The sequence below is a fragment of the Crocodylus siamensis genome, chromosome 4, assembly GCF_052110815.1.
Source record: "Crocodylus siamensis isolate JL-2025a chromosome 4, ASM5211081v1, whole genome shotgun sequence".
Classification (NCBI taxonomy): Eukaryota; Metazoa; Chordata; order Crocodylia; family Crocodylidae; genus Crocodylus; species Crocodylus siamensis.
The window spans coordinates 227,480,069-227,495,568 of NC_143398.1; the positions used below are offsets into that span (position 1 = coordinate 227,480,069).

The following is a 15,500-nucleotide window of genomic DNA, read 5'->3' on the forward strand; positions in this document are numbered from 1 at the left end:
TTACATGGCCAACTGCATGATGCTGTTATGATGCAAAAATAAGCTTAACATTTGTGAACAGGCATAAATGTCACTTCACCCTCATAAACAGAAGTGCTGATTTTTCCTTAATGTTCTTTCAGGCAGTTTTTGCTTGAAAGAAAAATCATGGTAGATTGATAGTCATTTTACTGAATGCATTTCTAAGCAATTTTAAGGGCTCATTAGCATTTGTATGAAGGTAATGATGTGACCTTTATGTGTTTGTTTATGTAAGCAAGACAAAATTAGATAATCTGATTAAATATTAAACATCTATTCTATTTGATTTTTTGAGCCAACATTAAGGCAGAGTGGAAATAATTTCCTTGTGACAAGTTCCTTCTTTATGCCAAGGATTGTCCTGACAGGGATATTTTCTGAGATCGTAAGTTTTCCACATCCAGTGTGACTAATACTGTATGTTCTCCCTAAAATATAAACTCTCTTCTGCTTGTCATTTAACTTTTATAATTCTGCAAGCAGAATTCAAGTTCAAATTCTGAAGACTTCATTCTAGTTTATTTCCCCGGTAAATGAGCATTTCTTCTTCCAGTATCTTTACACATGGATTCTACTCTGGCTGCATATATTCTCCATGGACAAGAAATCAGAATCTATTATTAACCAGCAGTGCCAGCTGGGGTTCATGCATGTATCCTGCATACCCTGGCAACACAGAGACCAGGATAACCCCAATCATCACTCCATTCATTCCAGAAGTGAGTCAGAATAACCTTGAGTATCATCTTAACTACTTCAGTTCTGTCTTAAGTACTTGCCAGTGTAGTTACTGTACAGTTTGATAAATTATTTGAGTCTATTGCCAGAAAAAAGAATAGTTGTTCATTAATTAAGATTAGGCAGGTCCACTACCAAGGCTCACTGTTCAATGGCTGATTCAAAATCCAGCTTTGAAACCTACCCATTGTCTGATTAGTTCATTTCTTTAAATGATAATCACATTAAGCGTCTTTTCTCCTTGAGGGAAGCCCATCTCCATACAAAATATGGAGTTTGTAAATATTCTTGTAAAGTTTATTTTTCTTTTTTCAAAACCCCATTCAGTTTGGGCTTCATTCACAGGAAATGTCACTCTGGGATCTCGGAATAAATGAACCTCATTCATCTTTAAAATCCTCCAAGATTGTATCTTAGACATCCTCAAGGAAATTAGTTTCTCCCACTGTCTGTGGAATAAAGGAGTACAGCTTTAAGTCTGGCTTTTGGCATGGATCTTACCTGTGTTACAAAACAAGAACAAGCCAGTACAGAATACATGACTAAGTCAGGAAAAGTGAAACCGGTATTGGCCATGTTACTGATCAAAATTGGTTTCTGCTACATAGTTATGAGTATCAAAGACTATAGTTAGGATGACCATATGTCCCGGATTGGTTAAGACATTCCTGGATTTCAGAGGCCAGTCCCAGGCAGCCAGTGAAAACTATGAGTGTCCTAGGCACGAGCTGTGAAATACGAAGCCCTAAAAGACAACAAAATTGCCCTAATAGGTTAGCTTGATTAGTGGAATGGCCATTAAAAAGGGGATTGTTGATACTTGTGAAGGTAACAATAGTGTGTCATTAATGGGCCATTGATTCTTTAGCTGCCTCAGTAATAAAACAGCAGCAGGGAAGAGGGGGGAACAGGGGAGAGTGTCCAGGATTTCACATTGCCCTGGATTTCACATTGTCCCATATGGTCACCCAACCCATCTTTCATATTATCCTATAGTACTATCTTTCATATTATATTCAGTACTGATACTGAGTGCCTGTGTGGTGCTGCCCTTCACGGCAGTACCAACTCACCAGATAACAGTACTTCCTTCAGCACCAGAGCTCCTGGGATGAGCAGCTTCTATAGTGGGGTCTTTCATTACTCCAGCAGGACCGCAGTATCACTCAACAACCGGTTTCCACTGCATGATGTTCAGACCGATCTTGGTTCCAGAACCATGTGCACAATTCTGGAGAGCTCTCTTCTCCTAGCCAGCATTCAAGAATGCCTGTGCTTTGAAATCTCCTTCGTGTTTCAGTGCCTCCAACTGAAGAATTTTCTTCATTCTAGTCTTGCCCTACTGGTTTCAGCAGGAATTTTCTCTCCAGATCACCACTATTTGTGCACATCTCAAACATCACTGTACAGCCTCTTCTCCTTCTACAAAGCCTACAAGTCTTCCTCCCTCCCCAGCCCCCCCTACCGCCTGATGGCACTCTCTTTGCAAATGGTGGCATACCATTATGACCTTCAAACCTGGCTATACTGATCTTCATAAAGTTCCAGATTCATGGTATCCAGTAGCTGAGTGAGAAAGGGCCTTGGCTTTTACTATGATTGAAGAATTTTTCCAGAGGAACAGCTGTTGAGTGAAAGTAATTGTATGGATCACCATCATTGTTTCTGCATGAAGAAGCGGCTCTAGCAGTCTTTGTTATAACAATAGCAAGGTAAGCATAAGGTATTTCAACAGTTCCTTAAAGGATAGAGATTCATTTAGCAATAGGGCAAGAGAAGCCATAGAAACACAGAACTGTAGTTGGGAACCCTACTGGTATTGGAGCTCCCAGGTGTGGGGGTGCACCCTGAGTACCAGTGGCTAGGAACTCTGTCAGCTGATCAGGGCTCCCAGCCAGGACCTCTGATCATTTGACCAATGCTCCCACGTCTCAATTGACCAGTGCTCCAAGTCACATATTCAATTAAAAGTGTGATAGAAACCAGCAACAAAGTTATTACACATATTCTGTATAATAGCTTGGTCACTTATTCCTCATTTTATCATGACATTGATTTAATGAACATGTGCCCAGGTCACTACTTAAGCCGTGATTTAGTGGTTAAACACATCTTAATTGAAACATGTCTCAGGGGCCCTATATTCATAGATCACCATTTATCCGAAGAGTAGTAAAACATATACTCCAATCTGTATCACATCGACAAATCACCTTTTGAAAATAAACAACCAATAATATACCTCTGATAAAGAGCAGGGGAAACTAGGACACTGCCAATGTGCTACCACTGCCTAATAATGATTAGCTTAATATGATACGCCCAGATGACCTTAGGAAAGAAGGCCATGGAAAAAAGACCATTCCAATCACCAAAGGCCATATGACAACCCTCCTCCCACCCTCCCCAAGGCAAAAGGGGGGTTACCCTCCCTCAATTCTTGACAAGCTGTCATGGGGACATAATTACTTCTTAACCTCAGATCTGACGATGAGCTTCAGACGGAGCAGAAGAGCAAGATCTTGCAATCAGGAACCTGAGAAATTTTTAAGTGCCCATAGGGTCATTAGCAATCAGTCAGAGCTATAGCCAAGTTCAGTTCTTTGGAGGAACATGAAAAAAAAAATCCTTCCTAGTGCCTACAGGTAACCTAAGCTTGGATTTCCCAAATACCTTTGACAGAGAGATAGCTGCTTTTATACCCAGACCTCCCATAAAGGTATTGAGCTCTCAGAACAGTTCATATTCTTTTTCTCCATTTCTTTGTTCAGAAAGCCGTTCTAAAGCTTTACTATTCAAATATAGTCCCCTCCTAATTTCCAGTCTAAATTTGTAGACAAATGCAGTCATTTTGATCTTGTGCTAATACTGTTCTTTAAATCAAATAGCTCTTATTCTTCTCTGATATTAACCCCATGACTATATTACAAAAATAGTAAAATACCCCTCAATTTTAATTTTTCTAAATTATACTCATCTCTTAAAATAAAATTTCCCGCCCTTTACCATCTTAGGGACAGGCTACAACTAGATCTGGACAGGATACAGGGGTGGGCGGATGAGAATATGATGGTACAGCAAAGATAATGTTTTAGATAACCAGTCATTTCTTTAACTTGTCAAACACTGTAATGAGTAAACCAAAATATTTTATAACCACTGTCTATTAACCAAGATTGTGCAGTTCAAGATTTTCTTACAAATCAATCTGACTCAGAAAGACTGATAGACTTGTCACATATATTTGTGAAGCACTCATCTTTTACTGTTTTAAAATATAATTGATCAGCAGAGTAATTAGTTGTCCAACATTGCTTTATTTCTAGTCTTTCACAGCACTTACATGTAATTGATCAGCAGACTAAATAGTTTTCCAATATTACTTTAGTATTGTTGCTTAAATTTGGTACATAAACAGCTGACAGTGCCTTAATTGTAACTTAGATTTTGAAATGAAAAGCTCCAAAGGTTGAATTGTGTCTTTTATCGCTAGCCTGAGTAGTGACTTCGATCTGTAAAATGGGGCAGTAAGCTTGAACAAGCTTCACCTGTGTTTGCAGTAATTACATTTACCCCCAAAATCAGTTTCATCTAAGGTATTTACATGCCAAGGGCTTTCCACAGAGATGATAGCTGTAAATTTCTATTATATTTTACTATGAAACGTGTTGTAACTTGATTGAAATAGGCGTGTTAAATTAGTGGATAGCAGAATACTGAGTGTTTGGAGTTTATTGACAGAAGCAAAAGATCATTGCATTTTCTCCTGTGACAACAATAAATGATGTTGCCACTGACAGACATTATCCCTTGAAAATGTAGATTGGGACAAATATTTCAAGGCATACTGAAATTTGTTCTGATTCCAACTAAGGTGAAAAGAGTATACAGGAATATTTGGGAATTAAAAGAACTGCATCATAATATGAAGTGAAATACAGCTTGAGTGTAGTGCATTCTGGATGTTAGCCTGTCAAATGGTTGTGCTTACCCCTCTAAAAACAAGTTCAAAATTACTTTTGAAACATGTCTTTGTAATGTTTAACTGCAGGTTTGTGAGGGCATTTGCTACCTCCTGGTTATTTATTAAATATAAAATAATTTTTAAATCAGTAATTCTGCTTTTAGAAGAGAGTTTGAATAAGCTCACTTCTATGGGCTTCTACCGGTTTCAGCAGAGTTATGACAATGTCTTCCATACAAAAGAAATATGAAGGCTGAGTTAATACCTATTGCAAATCAGTAATGTAGGCAAACTGCTGTGTAATTCAAGTTGCAAATATCTGGACTGTATCAAATAATTCTACAAATATTTTCAAATTGATACTAAAGGAATACCAATTTTATTCATTGTTACTTTTATTCAGTGACTCTTACTGGTTTTTATATAGCATAACTATGCAGAGCTTGACCTCTAAGGATAAACAGCACTTGCTAATGTATTGCATATACAAATGTGCAAGTGCATGCAAAGGCCTCACCAGAATAACTCTGTTACCCCCAGCTCACTTCCAGCCAGCCAATGTAAACAGAGTCCCTCTACAAGTGCATCTTCTTTCCTTCAGTTGTGCAGTTTGTGATTTTCACCTTGTTTTAATAATTTACACCATGTATGCTACTCAAAACAATTGTGGTATAATGATGTTGTGTTGCAACTATCAGTCTGTAAACTTAGCAGTTTACTCCAGTTTCATTTGTGTTTCTTGTGGAATTAAAGGCTGGCCTAGCTTCACAAAGTTATGATTTTCAATATAATGCCAAAATGTCCATAATTGATCTATATATACTTCATACCTCCTATTCACTGGTGAGTCTTACTTGCTGAAGGGGGGTGTGTGTGTGTGTGTGTGTGTGTATTTGGATTTGATACCTTTAGGGGACCCTCAACCTCATTTAATCTTAAACTGGGGAAGAAGATTCTGTTCCTAAGTAACATAGAGTCATCTTGTCAAAAATGTGTGTGTGTGTATGTGTATGTATGGTTATGTATGGGGAGTTTTTCCCTGTTTTTATTGGAGAGAGAGGAGTACATTGTTTTTGTTCAAATAATGGTATTAGTATAATCAAAATGAATGAGTAAAGATAATATGTAATATGTCTATAACTGTTTGTGACAAGATGACTACGTTACTTAGGAACAGAAAATTCTTCCCTGTTTAAGATGAAATAAGGTTGAAGGTCCCCTGAAGGTATCAAATCCACAGGAAAGAAAGCATCTGTTTTATCCATTCAGTACCATCCGTCTTACATTTCTAACTTAGTCCTCAGTATTGTCTGATAGTTCCTTTATAGAGTAAGTTGTAGAAGCCTGTTGGTTGTTACAGAATAGTTTGAAGACTCCAGCCTTCAGGTACATATTAGGGGGCCATGGCCTGCACCTGCCCCCTGCCCCCATCAGCCTGCTATTGGATTTGTATCTAGATTAGCATTCTCTCAGAGCATCTACATGTGTAATTAATGTGACATCATAAATTCAGTTTCACATCAAGCCAGAGTTTATTGCTTCTAGGCACCGCATTTACACGTGTCCAGAATTGCAGCACATTGAGCAGGGCTGGAGCAGCCCTTGCTGGCAAAGGACCCAGGGAATCAATCCTGCTCTTACCCAGGGCTGCTCTGAACTGGCTCAGTGTACTGTGGAGGGGCTGGCTGAGGCACAAGGGAGCTCTAGTGTGGGACTATCTGTCAGGCAGCCTTCACACTGACGCACCCTCGTGCCCCAGCCAGCCCTGTCAGTATCTATACCTATGTTGCTGTGCACTAAAGAATGCCACTATAGGATAGTGCTTGTGTTTACAAGCACTAACCTATGGCAGAGTTAATTAGTTTCCTGTGGACTAATACGGTCACACACGTAGATGTCAAATTCAACTTGTAGGGGTTCATGTTTTAGAGCACTGGTTGCACCAGCCATTTAAAGGGGTTTGAGCAAGGGGCAAGCAGCCTGAAGGTGGGAGAAGACCCAATCATGCGGTCACATGAGAGTCAGGAGGCCACCTGATTGGTAGAGGCTGCAGAGCCTAGAGATAAGGCTAGGCTCTGAAAGCAGAACTAGCAGTTACAACTGGGGAGCTGAAGGTTAAACATTTCCCGGCCAGGGTACTGCTGGTCCCAGAACACCTGGATGTCAAGCGTAGGAACTATGGGGATGGAGAAGGTTCCTGGTCTTGGGGAATAACTGAAAGCTACACTGTGATGGGGAGGATGGTGTGGTGGGGCTGCCAGGGGCAGTCTCCAGAAGATACCACACCAATCCTCCCCAGTAAAAGACAAGTATGGGACCCTGGAAAGCCTCAGCCCCCACTGCCTTGTGGGTGACCCTGTGGAGAGGGAAAGGCACACCTCTAGCACAGGGCCAAGGCCCATTGAGTGGGGCCTGAGGCAGGGTCCAGGCTGAGAGAAGGGGGCCTGAGACAGAGCCCACACCCACTGAGTGAAGCCTGAGGCCCAAAGGGCATCAGGTCCAGCTACACATGCAATTAATGCAAAGCAAAACTCTGGAACTTATTGCTCCAGAGTTTATTGCTTCTGGGCACACCGTTTGAAACATGTGCCCAAGAATTCAGCACGTTGAGCTGGGTCAGAGCAGCACCAGCTGGCAAGTGGCTCCAGTAATTAATGCCCAGTGAAGGGCAGGGTAGAAGCCCCAGTGGGGGCATTGGATATTGAGGCCCCAGTGAGGGGTAGGGTATTGAAGCTTCAGTGCAGGTGTGAGGCCCCAGAGGAAGGGACAGCCCCAGTCAGTGAGGGGGCAGCCCCAACGAAGGGGGTATATGGTCCAGGTAGGTCTGAGGATGCCTCAGGCCAAGTTTGGGCCAGAAGCTGAGTGCAGCCCAGTTAAGGACCCAGGCAGTTAACAGTGGATACGGTTGCCATCTGCAAGGCATGGGATGCAGTATACAAGAAGGTTTGGAGCCATGCGTTTCACCCTTGGCATTAGGGCAAATAAATGGGCAGCCTCCCACCTAGGACCTACTTTAGTTACAGAAAAGGCGTGGCAGAAAAGGCAGGTGGGCAGACTGCCCTAAACAGATGGGTGAGCTGATGTAGTGATTGGCCTTAAGATGGCCCTGTTACAGGTCTAAACTCATTCATTACTCTTAATTTTCAAAAATATTTAATAGCAAAATTTGGCTTTACATATCTAATTGTTGACTTCAAATTGCACAAGTTAAATCATTTTAGAGGGATAATAAAGATCCTAATTAATTTAGAACCTGCCATTTTACAGGAGATAGTAGGTATAAAACCCCAACCTCAAATAAACCACCAGAAAGTATATTTAACAGAAGAGATTTATTGTAAGAAATACTACCCTGGGTTCCAGGTTGCAGCACTGGGTGGCATAGAGGCTGGCTAGGGCAGGAGAATGCTAAAGTGTACAGCCATGCGGCTGGTATCCCCACACTTTAGTACCCTCATGCCCCAACCAGCCCCTGAGACAGTCTGCACATGCATTTCAGCACAGTTATTTACTCAGCCATAGGATAGTATTGTTCCTGATTCAATGCACCACAATACCGGTACACATGTAGACAATGACATTTGACTGCAAAGCTAATTATTCAACTTTGCATTAAAGCACACATATAGATGTACCCAGTATGTAGCTTTCCCCTACTTGAGGGCATACTGTCTCCTAATCTGCTTCTTATTCCAATTATCAGGAAACTGGACCATCTCTTGAACAGTTAAATGCCCTTGTCAAACTGTAATGAACTACATTTTGAAAATTCTTTTAGAATAAAATTATTTATATTCATAGTATCAGCTCAGGCTTTTTAATAATAACTTTTGTATTATTTTCCGTGTTAATAGAAGCTGGTCACTTTCTCTTAATAATTATAGTGGCACTAACTTCATTCAGAAGTAGGGAAATAGTGAAATTTCACTTCTGTACTATCTGCTACTGTGAACCAGTGAACAAATGGATAGATATTACCTGCTGGAGAAACTTCTGTGCTACTGAATATATTCACATCAGACTTGTGCGCCTATAGTCATATAATCATAAATGGCTCTATTTCTGTATTTGAAACTATAGCTTGTATATGTGGCCAGTAAAATATAATCACTATAATTGTTCATAAAAACTTTTATTTATTTATATATCTTATTTATATCATATAGGATATGCCTACACATGCCATTAATACACAGCAATAAACTCCAGATCTTATTGCTCTGGGGAAGCTCCTGGGATTATATATAAATGCTGAGACATTTACTGTGGAGCTAGTTAGTCAGCTCCGTAGTAAACACCTTATATAGACGTGTCCATATAGAAGTTAAATATGCTAACCTGCAAATATGTAAATACTATAAAATATAAACTTGATAATGCTAATTTCAAAATCCGTTCTTTCTAGTGTCCTGAATTCAAAAGACCAAGAGACATTGCTGTTGATTGGATTGCTGGAAATATTTACTGGACTGATCATTCTAGAATGCATTGGTTCAGTTACTATACAACTCACTGGACAAGCTTAAGATACTCCATTAATGTAGGACAGTTGAATGGACCAAACTGTACAAGGCTCCTTACTAATATGGCAGGAGAACCATATGCAATTGCTGTAAATCCAAAAAAGGGGTATGTCATTTTGCTGGTATTTTATCATTTCCCTTCCCCCCATTTTAACAATAATAGAAGTACAAACATAAACTTAAGCAAATAAAATGTAATAAGGTTTTCAAATGTGTAGTTTTGGTTAGATTATTTATTTTGCATTTCTACTTCAGTTTTCCCATTTGCAAAATGAGGCTAAAACTTCTCCACCTCCTGGATGTAAAGTATTTTGAGAGTTTTGGAAGAGAGGTATTAATTTATGTTAATTCAGAACAACTGTTTTATATTTGCTATTTTTAGGATGATGTATTGGACAGTCATTGGGGACCACTCTCACATAGAAGAAGCATCAATGGATGGTACTCTGAGAAGGATACTGGTGCAGAAAAATTTACAGAGACCTACAGGTATACAGCTGTTCAACCTCCTCCCTTACAAAGTTTTTAGTAGTTCAGTATGAAGTTCTTCTCTGAATTCCAGTTCCTGTTTTAAGAGAGTTGAGCATTTTATATACTAGACATGCATAGTTACAGCTGAATTTTCTTAATTATATTTTAAAATTCCATAACTTGATGTAACATAACACAATGGGCACCTCTACACGAAACACTTAATGAGCAGCAGACTGATGACTGCACATTACAGTGTCATGGCAAAAACCATGCTATTAGGTTAATGCACAGCAGTATTAGTCTACTGCTCATTAACCATCAGGAAAAAATGTCCAGTCATGATAATGCTCAGGAGGGCAGCCTACTACGTGTTTATTTAGTACTTCATTTTCCAAGTACTATATTTAATGCACAGTAAGTAGTGCGCATTAATGGACATGTAAACACGCCCAATGACTTATAGGACAATACTAAAGAAGCAGAGATAATTGATTAAAATAACTGCTGTTCCAAAATTGTTAGTTAACATGAAATAATCAGTTAAGGCAGAACTAATTAATAGTTATATGCTTACATTTATAAAAATGTCTTCAGTCTAATAGTTACTGCATTGAATGCCATGGAAAACTTCAAAACCCATTTATTTTAATAAAAATATGAAAAGATATGTTACTATTCAGAGAAGTGACAACTTAATTATCTATAAATTTAAGTTCAACAAGAAAAGTGACAGTAAAGATCATGTGAGTTACTATTATGGCTCCATTGGTAGAAAGGAAAAGAAAAGTAAAATTGTGTTCATGACAAAGGAAATACCAAAATACAGATCTGATCATATCTAACTAACACAGCCTATTATTAAGCCACCACTGGTCTATTCTTTTCTTTCTGATCATATAAAAAATAAATACATTTCTCTCTAAGTTTATTCTAAATCATGTTTATAGTATTGAGCATTTATTCTTCATTTTACATATATAAAGAAATGATCTCTTCTTACCTGATTAGATACAATCTAACAACTTATACCATAGCAAATCAGGTAAGGGAAGCTGTGAAAAGACCACTCAAATTCTGGAACACAAACACAAAAAATGTCATTGTCATGATCATGATCTTTTCAGTCTGTATAAAATGTTTTAAGATTGTCTTACACTCTCAATTCCCAAATGGTTAGTATTAGCTTCACTGAGGTTTGCTAGAAAGAGTAAAACCAAACTGATCTAAAATTCAGATGTTTTATTTTTAGGCAGACCAGAAACATGACTTTGAATTAGCGTATTTTCATGATATTTATCTCTACCCATTTTCTATTCTAGGAAGTTTTAGCTAAACATCTGGCTACACGCCTGAATTCTTAATGGGGTGAATTATGTGGAAATTAACAAATGATGCTCCTTGCTTTTTACTGGAAAGCATTAGTTAATTAATAGTCAGGCTGAGTTTAAAGTTATTGCACCTTTAAGTTTCCAAAATTTTCTATTTCATCCATCTGCTAACTGAAAAATATGTTCTATGACATCTTCCTTGTATCTTTGTTCCCTGTCTGTATGATGAAAAATACAATTCCCTGGGGTCTTGTAATGTTTTGACAGATTTTTTATATATTTTACCCAGATTTATAGCCTTTCACTACTAGTATCTTCTCGGCATGCCAAAAATTGGGCCATTCTTTTCCTATGGCTTCTATTTTTTCCTCAAATAAGACTACTGATCTGATTATAAAAAGTGTGAAGCTTTTTTGAGCGCTTGTACCCTACTGCTCCTAAATTTGTTCCCAAGGTATAAGTTTCCCATTCTAGATAAAAAGTGAGTGTGACATTAGGCATTTGTGCTTGATTTTAGAGGATTTACACATGCCACAGTGATGCCATATGTTCAAGTATGAGGAAAGAAAAGCAGTGGCTTCTTTCTCATTAAACTAACTTCAAGAATATACCTCTGAGAGAATAAATAAGTATATATTATTTCTGTATTAATTTGTAATTAAAATACATTTTATGAAAACATATTAGAATAAATTGAGCATAGGGCATGATGAATGCTTCTAGCAATTTCTGATTACCATTTATCATAGAGCATCATTTCAGCTTTTACAAGAAATTATTCTCTTCATCTACACATCCAACTGTCAGTAGGTTGTCTGATTTATTTTACTTTATTTCAGTGGAATGATTTGTTCAGTCCTTAGAATTAATATTTTTAATGGAGCACCAAAAATACTCCCATTTTACCATGATAGAATAAAACTTTTTTCCAGCTTCCTTTATTCTATCTGTAGTTGATTAACTATTTTAAGGGGAAAAAGTTTTTCTTGCAATGCATATCTTTGTGGTGTGTTTTTCTAGATTACTTATCAATAGGAAGAAAAATACTTTTTTTCTGTTTTATGTAAAATGATTAACTATGACAGTGAAAGAAGTGGAATTAGATTATTATATGGTTCAATTCTATGAGGCTGGAGCTTTCAACAGGACTAAAAATAGGAAATTAATCATTTAAATATTCTCTGATAAAACAAGGACTGCTTGATTTAACTATTAAAGCTGTTGCTAAGAGCCTGGTTAGGCACAGTCTGTGTTTTGTTCTTAATATTTGAGTATCATTGTTGAAATATTTTAAAATACTTAGTCTGGTTAAGTTAAACAACTTTCTTGTTTCAAATTATTCTCCTACAGATAATATGTAAGAGAATAAGCAACAAAAGCACATGCTTTGTTTCTGCTCTGCCAAGCAGCACAAAGCATAGTTGGGAAGTGCACATCAGACTATGCCATCTTCATCCACTAGTTTACTGCTGCTAGTCTAGCTGTCACACCTTCATAGAGTACCACTGAGCTCAAAGAAACACTGCATATATCAGGGTGGGCAGTTATTACAGGCAGAGTTTTGGCAAGCTGCCAAGGGCTGCACAGGTAGACCCACCCCTTGACAGGTGTCCCACCCCCTGGTTGCCATCTTGTGACCAGAAGTCCCACCCACTAAACCCTGACCTTTGCCACCAGAAGTCCCTCCTATCCCTCCCCTTGCCCCTGGAACTACTCCTTTCAGCAAGAGAACATTCATTAATTTGATTTCAAAAAATATTTTTGTCCTGATTTTCATGTGTTTGTGTAGTGTACACAGAGGTGACTTAAAAGATAGCTTAAAATGAAGTCTTATTCTTGTATATTGTTGGGGGGTATAGGTTTCTGGGGGCTGTGGGTGTATGGGTATGTGGGGTGTGGTGGTATGGGGGGAGGGTGGCTGGAGTTTGCGTATGGCAGTGCGAGGGGAAACATAGGTGTATGTGTATGGAGGGGCATGCATGTGGGACTCACCCTATGAACACATACACACACACACTCCCCCTGTGCCTGTACAAACACACACACACACACACTCTGCCCCTGTGCCTGCAGACAGACAGATGGACACACACACACACACACACACACTCTATCCCTGTGCCTACACCCACACATGCTCTGCCCCTGTGCCTGCACATGCACACACTGCCCCTGTGCCTGCACACACATACACACACTCTGCCCCATACCTGCAGAAATGCACATATTTTGCCCCTGTGCCTCCTGAGGAGTGAGTGCACACACGTACACACCCCTACCACATGGTCCCATGCTTTGTGATCTGTGGATGCTACTGAGAGCCACAGACACATGGTGCTGGAGCAGGGTGGGTAGGGGCAGGAAAGCAGGGAACTGGCTGGGGGTAGGCAGGGCTGGGCTGCTCAAGCCTGCAAGCCTGCTGAGGGCTCCCTCTGAGTCCTACTGCCCTGACTCCAGATGGATTTGGCAGGGAGCCAGGGCAAATAAATATTCATTTACTAAAATTTTTAGGGGCTCTGTGGGCCAGATAGAATGGCGTGGCAGGCCGAATCCAGCCTGCAGGCCATATTTTGGCCACCTCTGGCATAAATATGGCATATTGCAGGATCAGGGCAAAAATATATCCCTCAGGTATGGGGGATGAAGGATAAAGAGACTCACTATGGAAGAAAGAGACTCACTACAGAAGAAAGAAACTTGGGGGTCATCATTGACCACAAGATGAACATGAGTCAGCAATGCGATGCTGCAGCTAGTAAAGTGACCAAAATGCTGGCTTGCATCCATAGATGCTTCTCAAGCAAATCCTGGGATGTCATTCTCCCCTTGTACTTGGCCTTGGTGAGGCTGCAGGTGGAGTATTGCATCCAGTTTTGGGCTCCACAATTCAGAAAGGATGTGGAGAAGCTTGAGAGAGTCCAGAGTAGAGCCATGCGCATGATCAGAGGTCAGGAAAACAAACCTTACAATGACAGGCTGAGAGCCATGGGGCTCTTTAGCCTGGAAAAGCGCAGGCTCAGGGGTGATCTGATGACCACCTATAAGTTTATTGGGGGGTTCACCAGGATCTGTTCACCAGAGCGCCCCAAGGAATGACGAGGTCGAACGGTGATAAACTCCTGCAAGACCATTTCAGGCTGGACATAAGGAAGAATTTCTTTACTGTCTGAGCCCCCAAGGTCTGGAACAGCCCGCCATCAGAGGTGGGTCAAGCACCTACATTGAACACCTTCACGAGCAAATTGGATGCTTATCTTGCTGGGATCCTATAACCCCAGCTGACTTCCTGCCCTTTGGGTGGGGGGCTGGACCCAAGGATCTTCCGAGGTCCCTTCCAGCCCCAGTGTCTATGAAATCTGTAAAAAAGTATTTTTCTTATATAAGGTATATTTTTGTATTCTCTAGTACATATTTCAAACCCATGCTTCTTATTTTTTTCCAGGTCTTGTAGTTGATTCATTCAGTCAGCGTTTGTTCTGGGCCGATTTTGAATTATCTGTTATTGGCAGTGTTCTTTTTGATGGCTCTGATTTGGTTGTATCTGTGAGCAGTAAACAAGGTATGCAGATGTGGGGGTTTTTTCACTGTGACACATGTTGTGAATGAAATGCTACTAAAGATACTGAGGCCACCATTTAAAATGATTATTTGACTTATAATTCTTATATTTATAATATCATTCTTATAATTAGCTAGACTACTTTAAAGTTATGTAGCACTATCCAAATATGGTGGATTGTAAAGTACCAGTCTTGGCATTTAGTAGGTGCAAAAGCATCTTGACTGACTTCATTAGGACTCCATATGGCAACAGGAATAGGTATGTATGAATTCGACTTTGTCCTATATTTGTTATTCAGAACACATTGACTATCTTGGGGTGAAACTGTTCACCTATTTAATAGATAAAAATGATAACTGAGAAATTATAAACTGGTTAGCCTAGAATTATTTGTAGGCAAAATAGTGTGTTTAATGAGTAAAGAATTAAAGCATGGGAACAAAATTCATCCAGGTTCATAGGGTTTTACCCTACCCCCAAAAGATCTTGTAAAATAAACTTGAATTTATTTTTAAGAGAAATATTTATTTATAGAAATATTTTTGATAAATAGAAGTGAACAGATGTAATATATATTTAACTTAATATCACACAATGTTATACAACATTATGTTTAAATGATATAGCATTGTTAAATATAAACAAGGCCCATGTTAAATCAGTGGAAACATCAACATTTTAAAATTATTGTTGGAAATTGGTTCAGAGACAAGCCTTAAAAGTGTTTGTGGGTTGGAAAAACTGTCTGGAATGAAAAAGTCAGCTTAAAAAGCTGAACTAGAAGATAACAGTGTATATTATATTTGTAACCTTATATGGGGAAAATACTGAGCGCTAAGTATCATTTAGGGTAGAAGGGCATAGCAAGAGCCAATGGCTGGAAATTGAAG

General features: G+C 39.2%; 1 protein-coding gene across 1 annotated transcript in view; it reads left to right on the forward strand.

The window, feature by feature from the left end:
- LRP1B (LDL receptor related protein 1B) overlaps positions 1-15,500 on the forward strand; it is a 1,602,836-nt gene that overhangs the window by 1,504,158 nt on the left and 83,178 nt on the right. Inside the window, exons 78-80 of the mRNA XM_090045827.1 lie at positions 9,129-9,352; positions 9,629-9,735; positions 14,491-14,607. Coding sequence (XP_089901953.1) covers positions 9,129-9,352; positions 9,629-9,735; positions 14,491-14,607 — 448 coding nt within the window. The remainder of the gene's footprint in view (positions 1-9,128; positions 9,353-9,628; positions 9,736-14,490; positions 14,608-15,500) is intronic.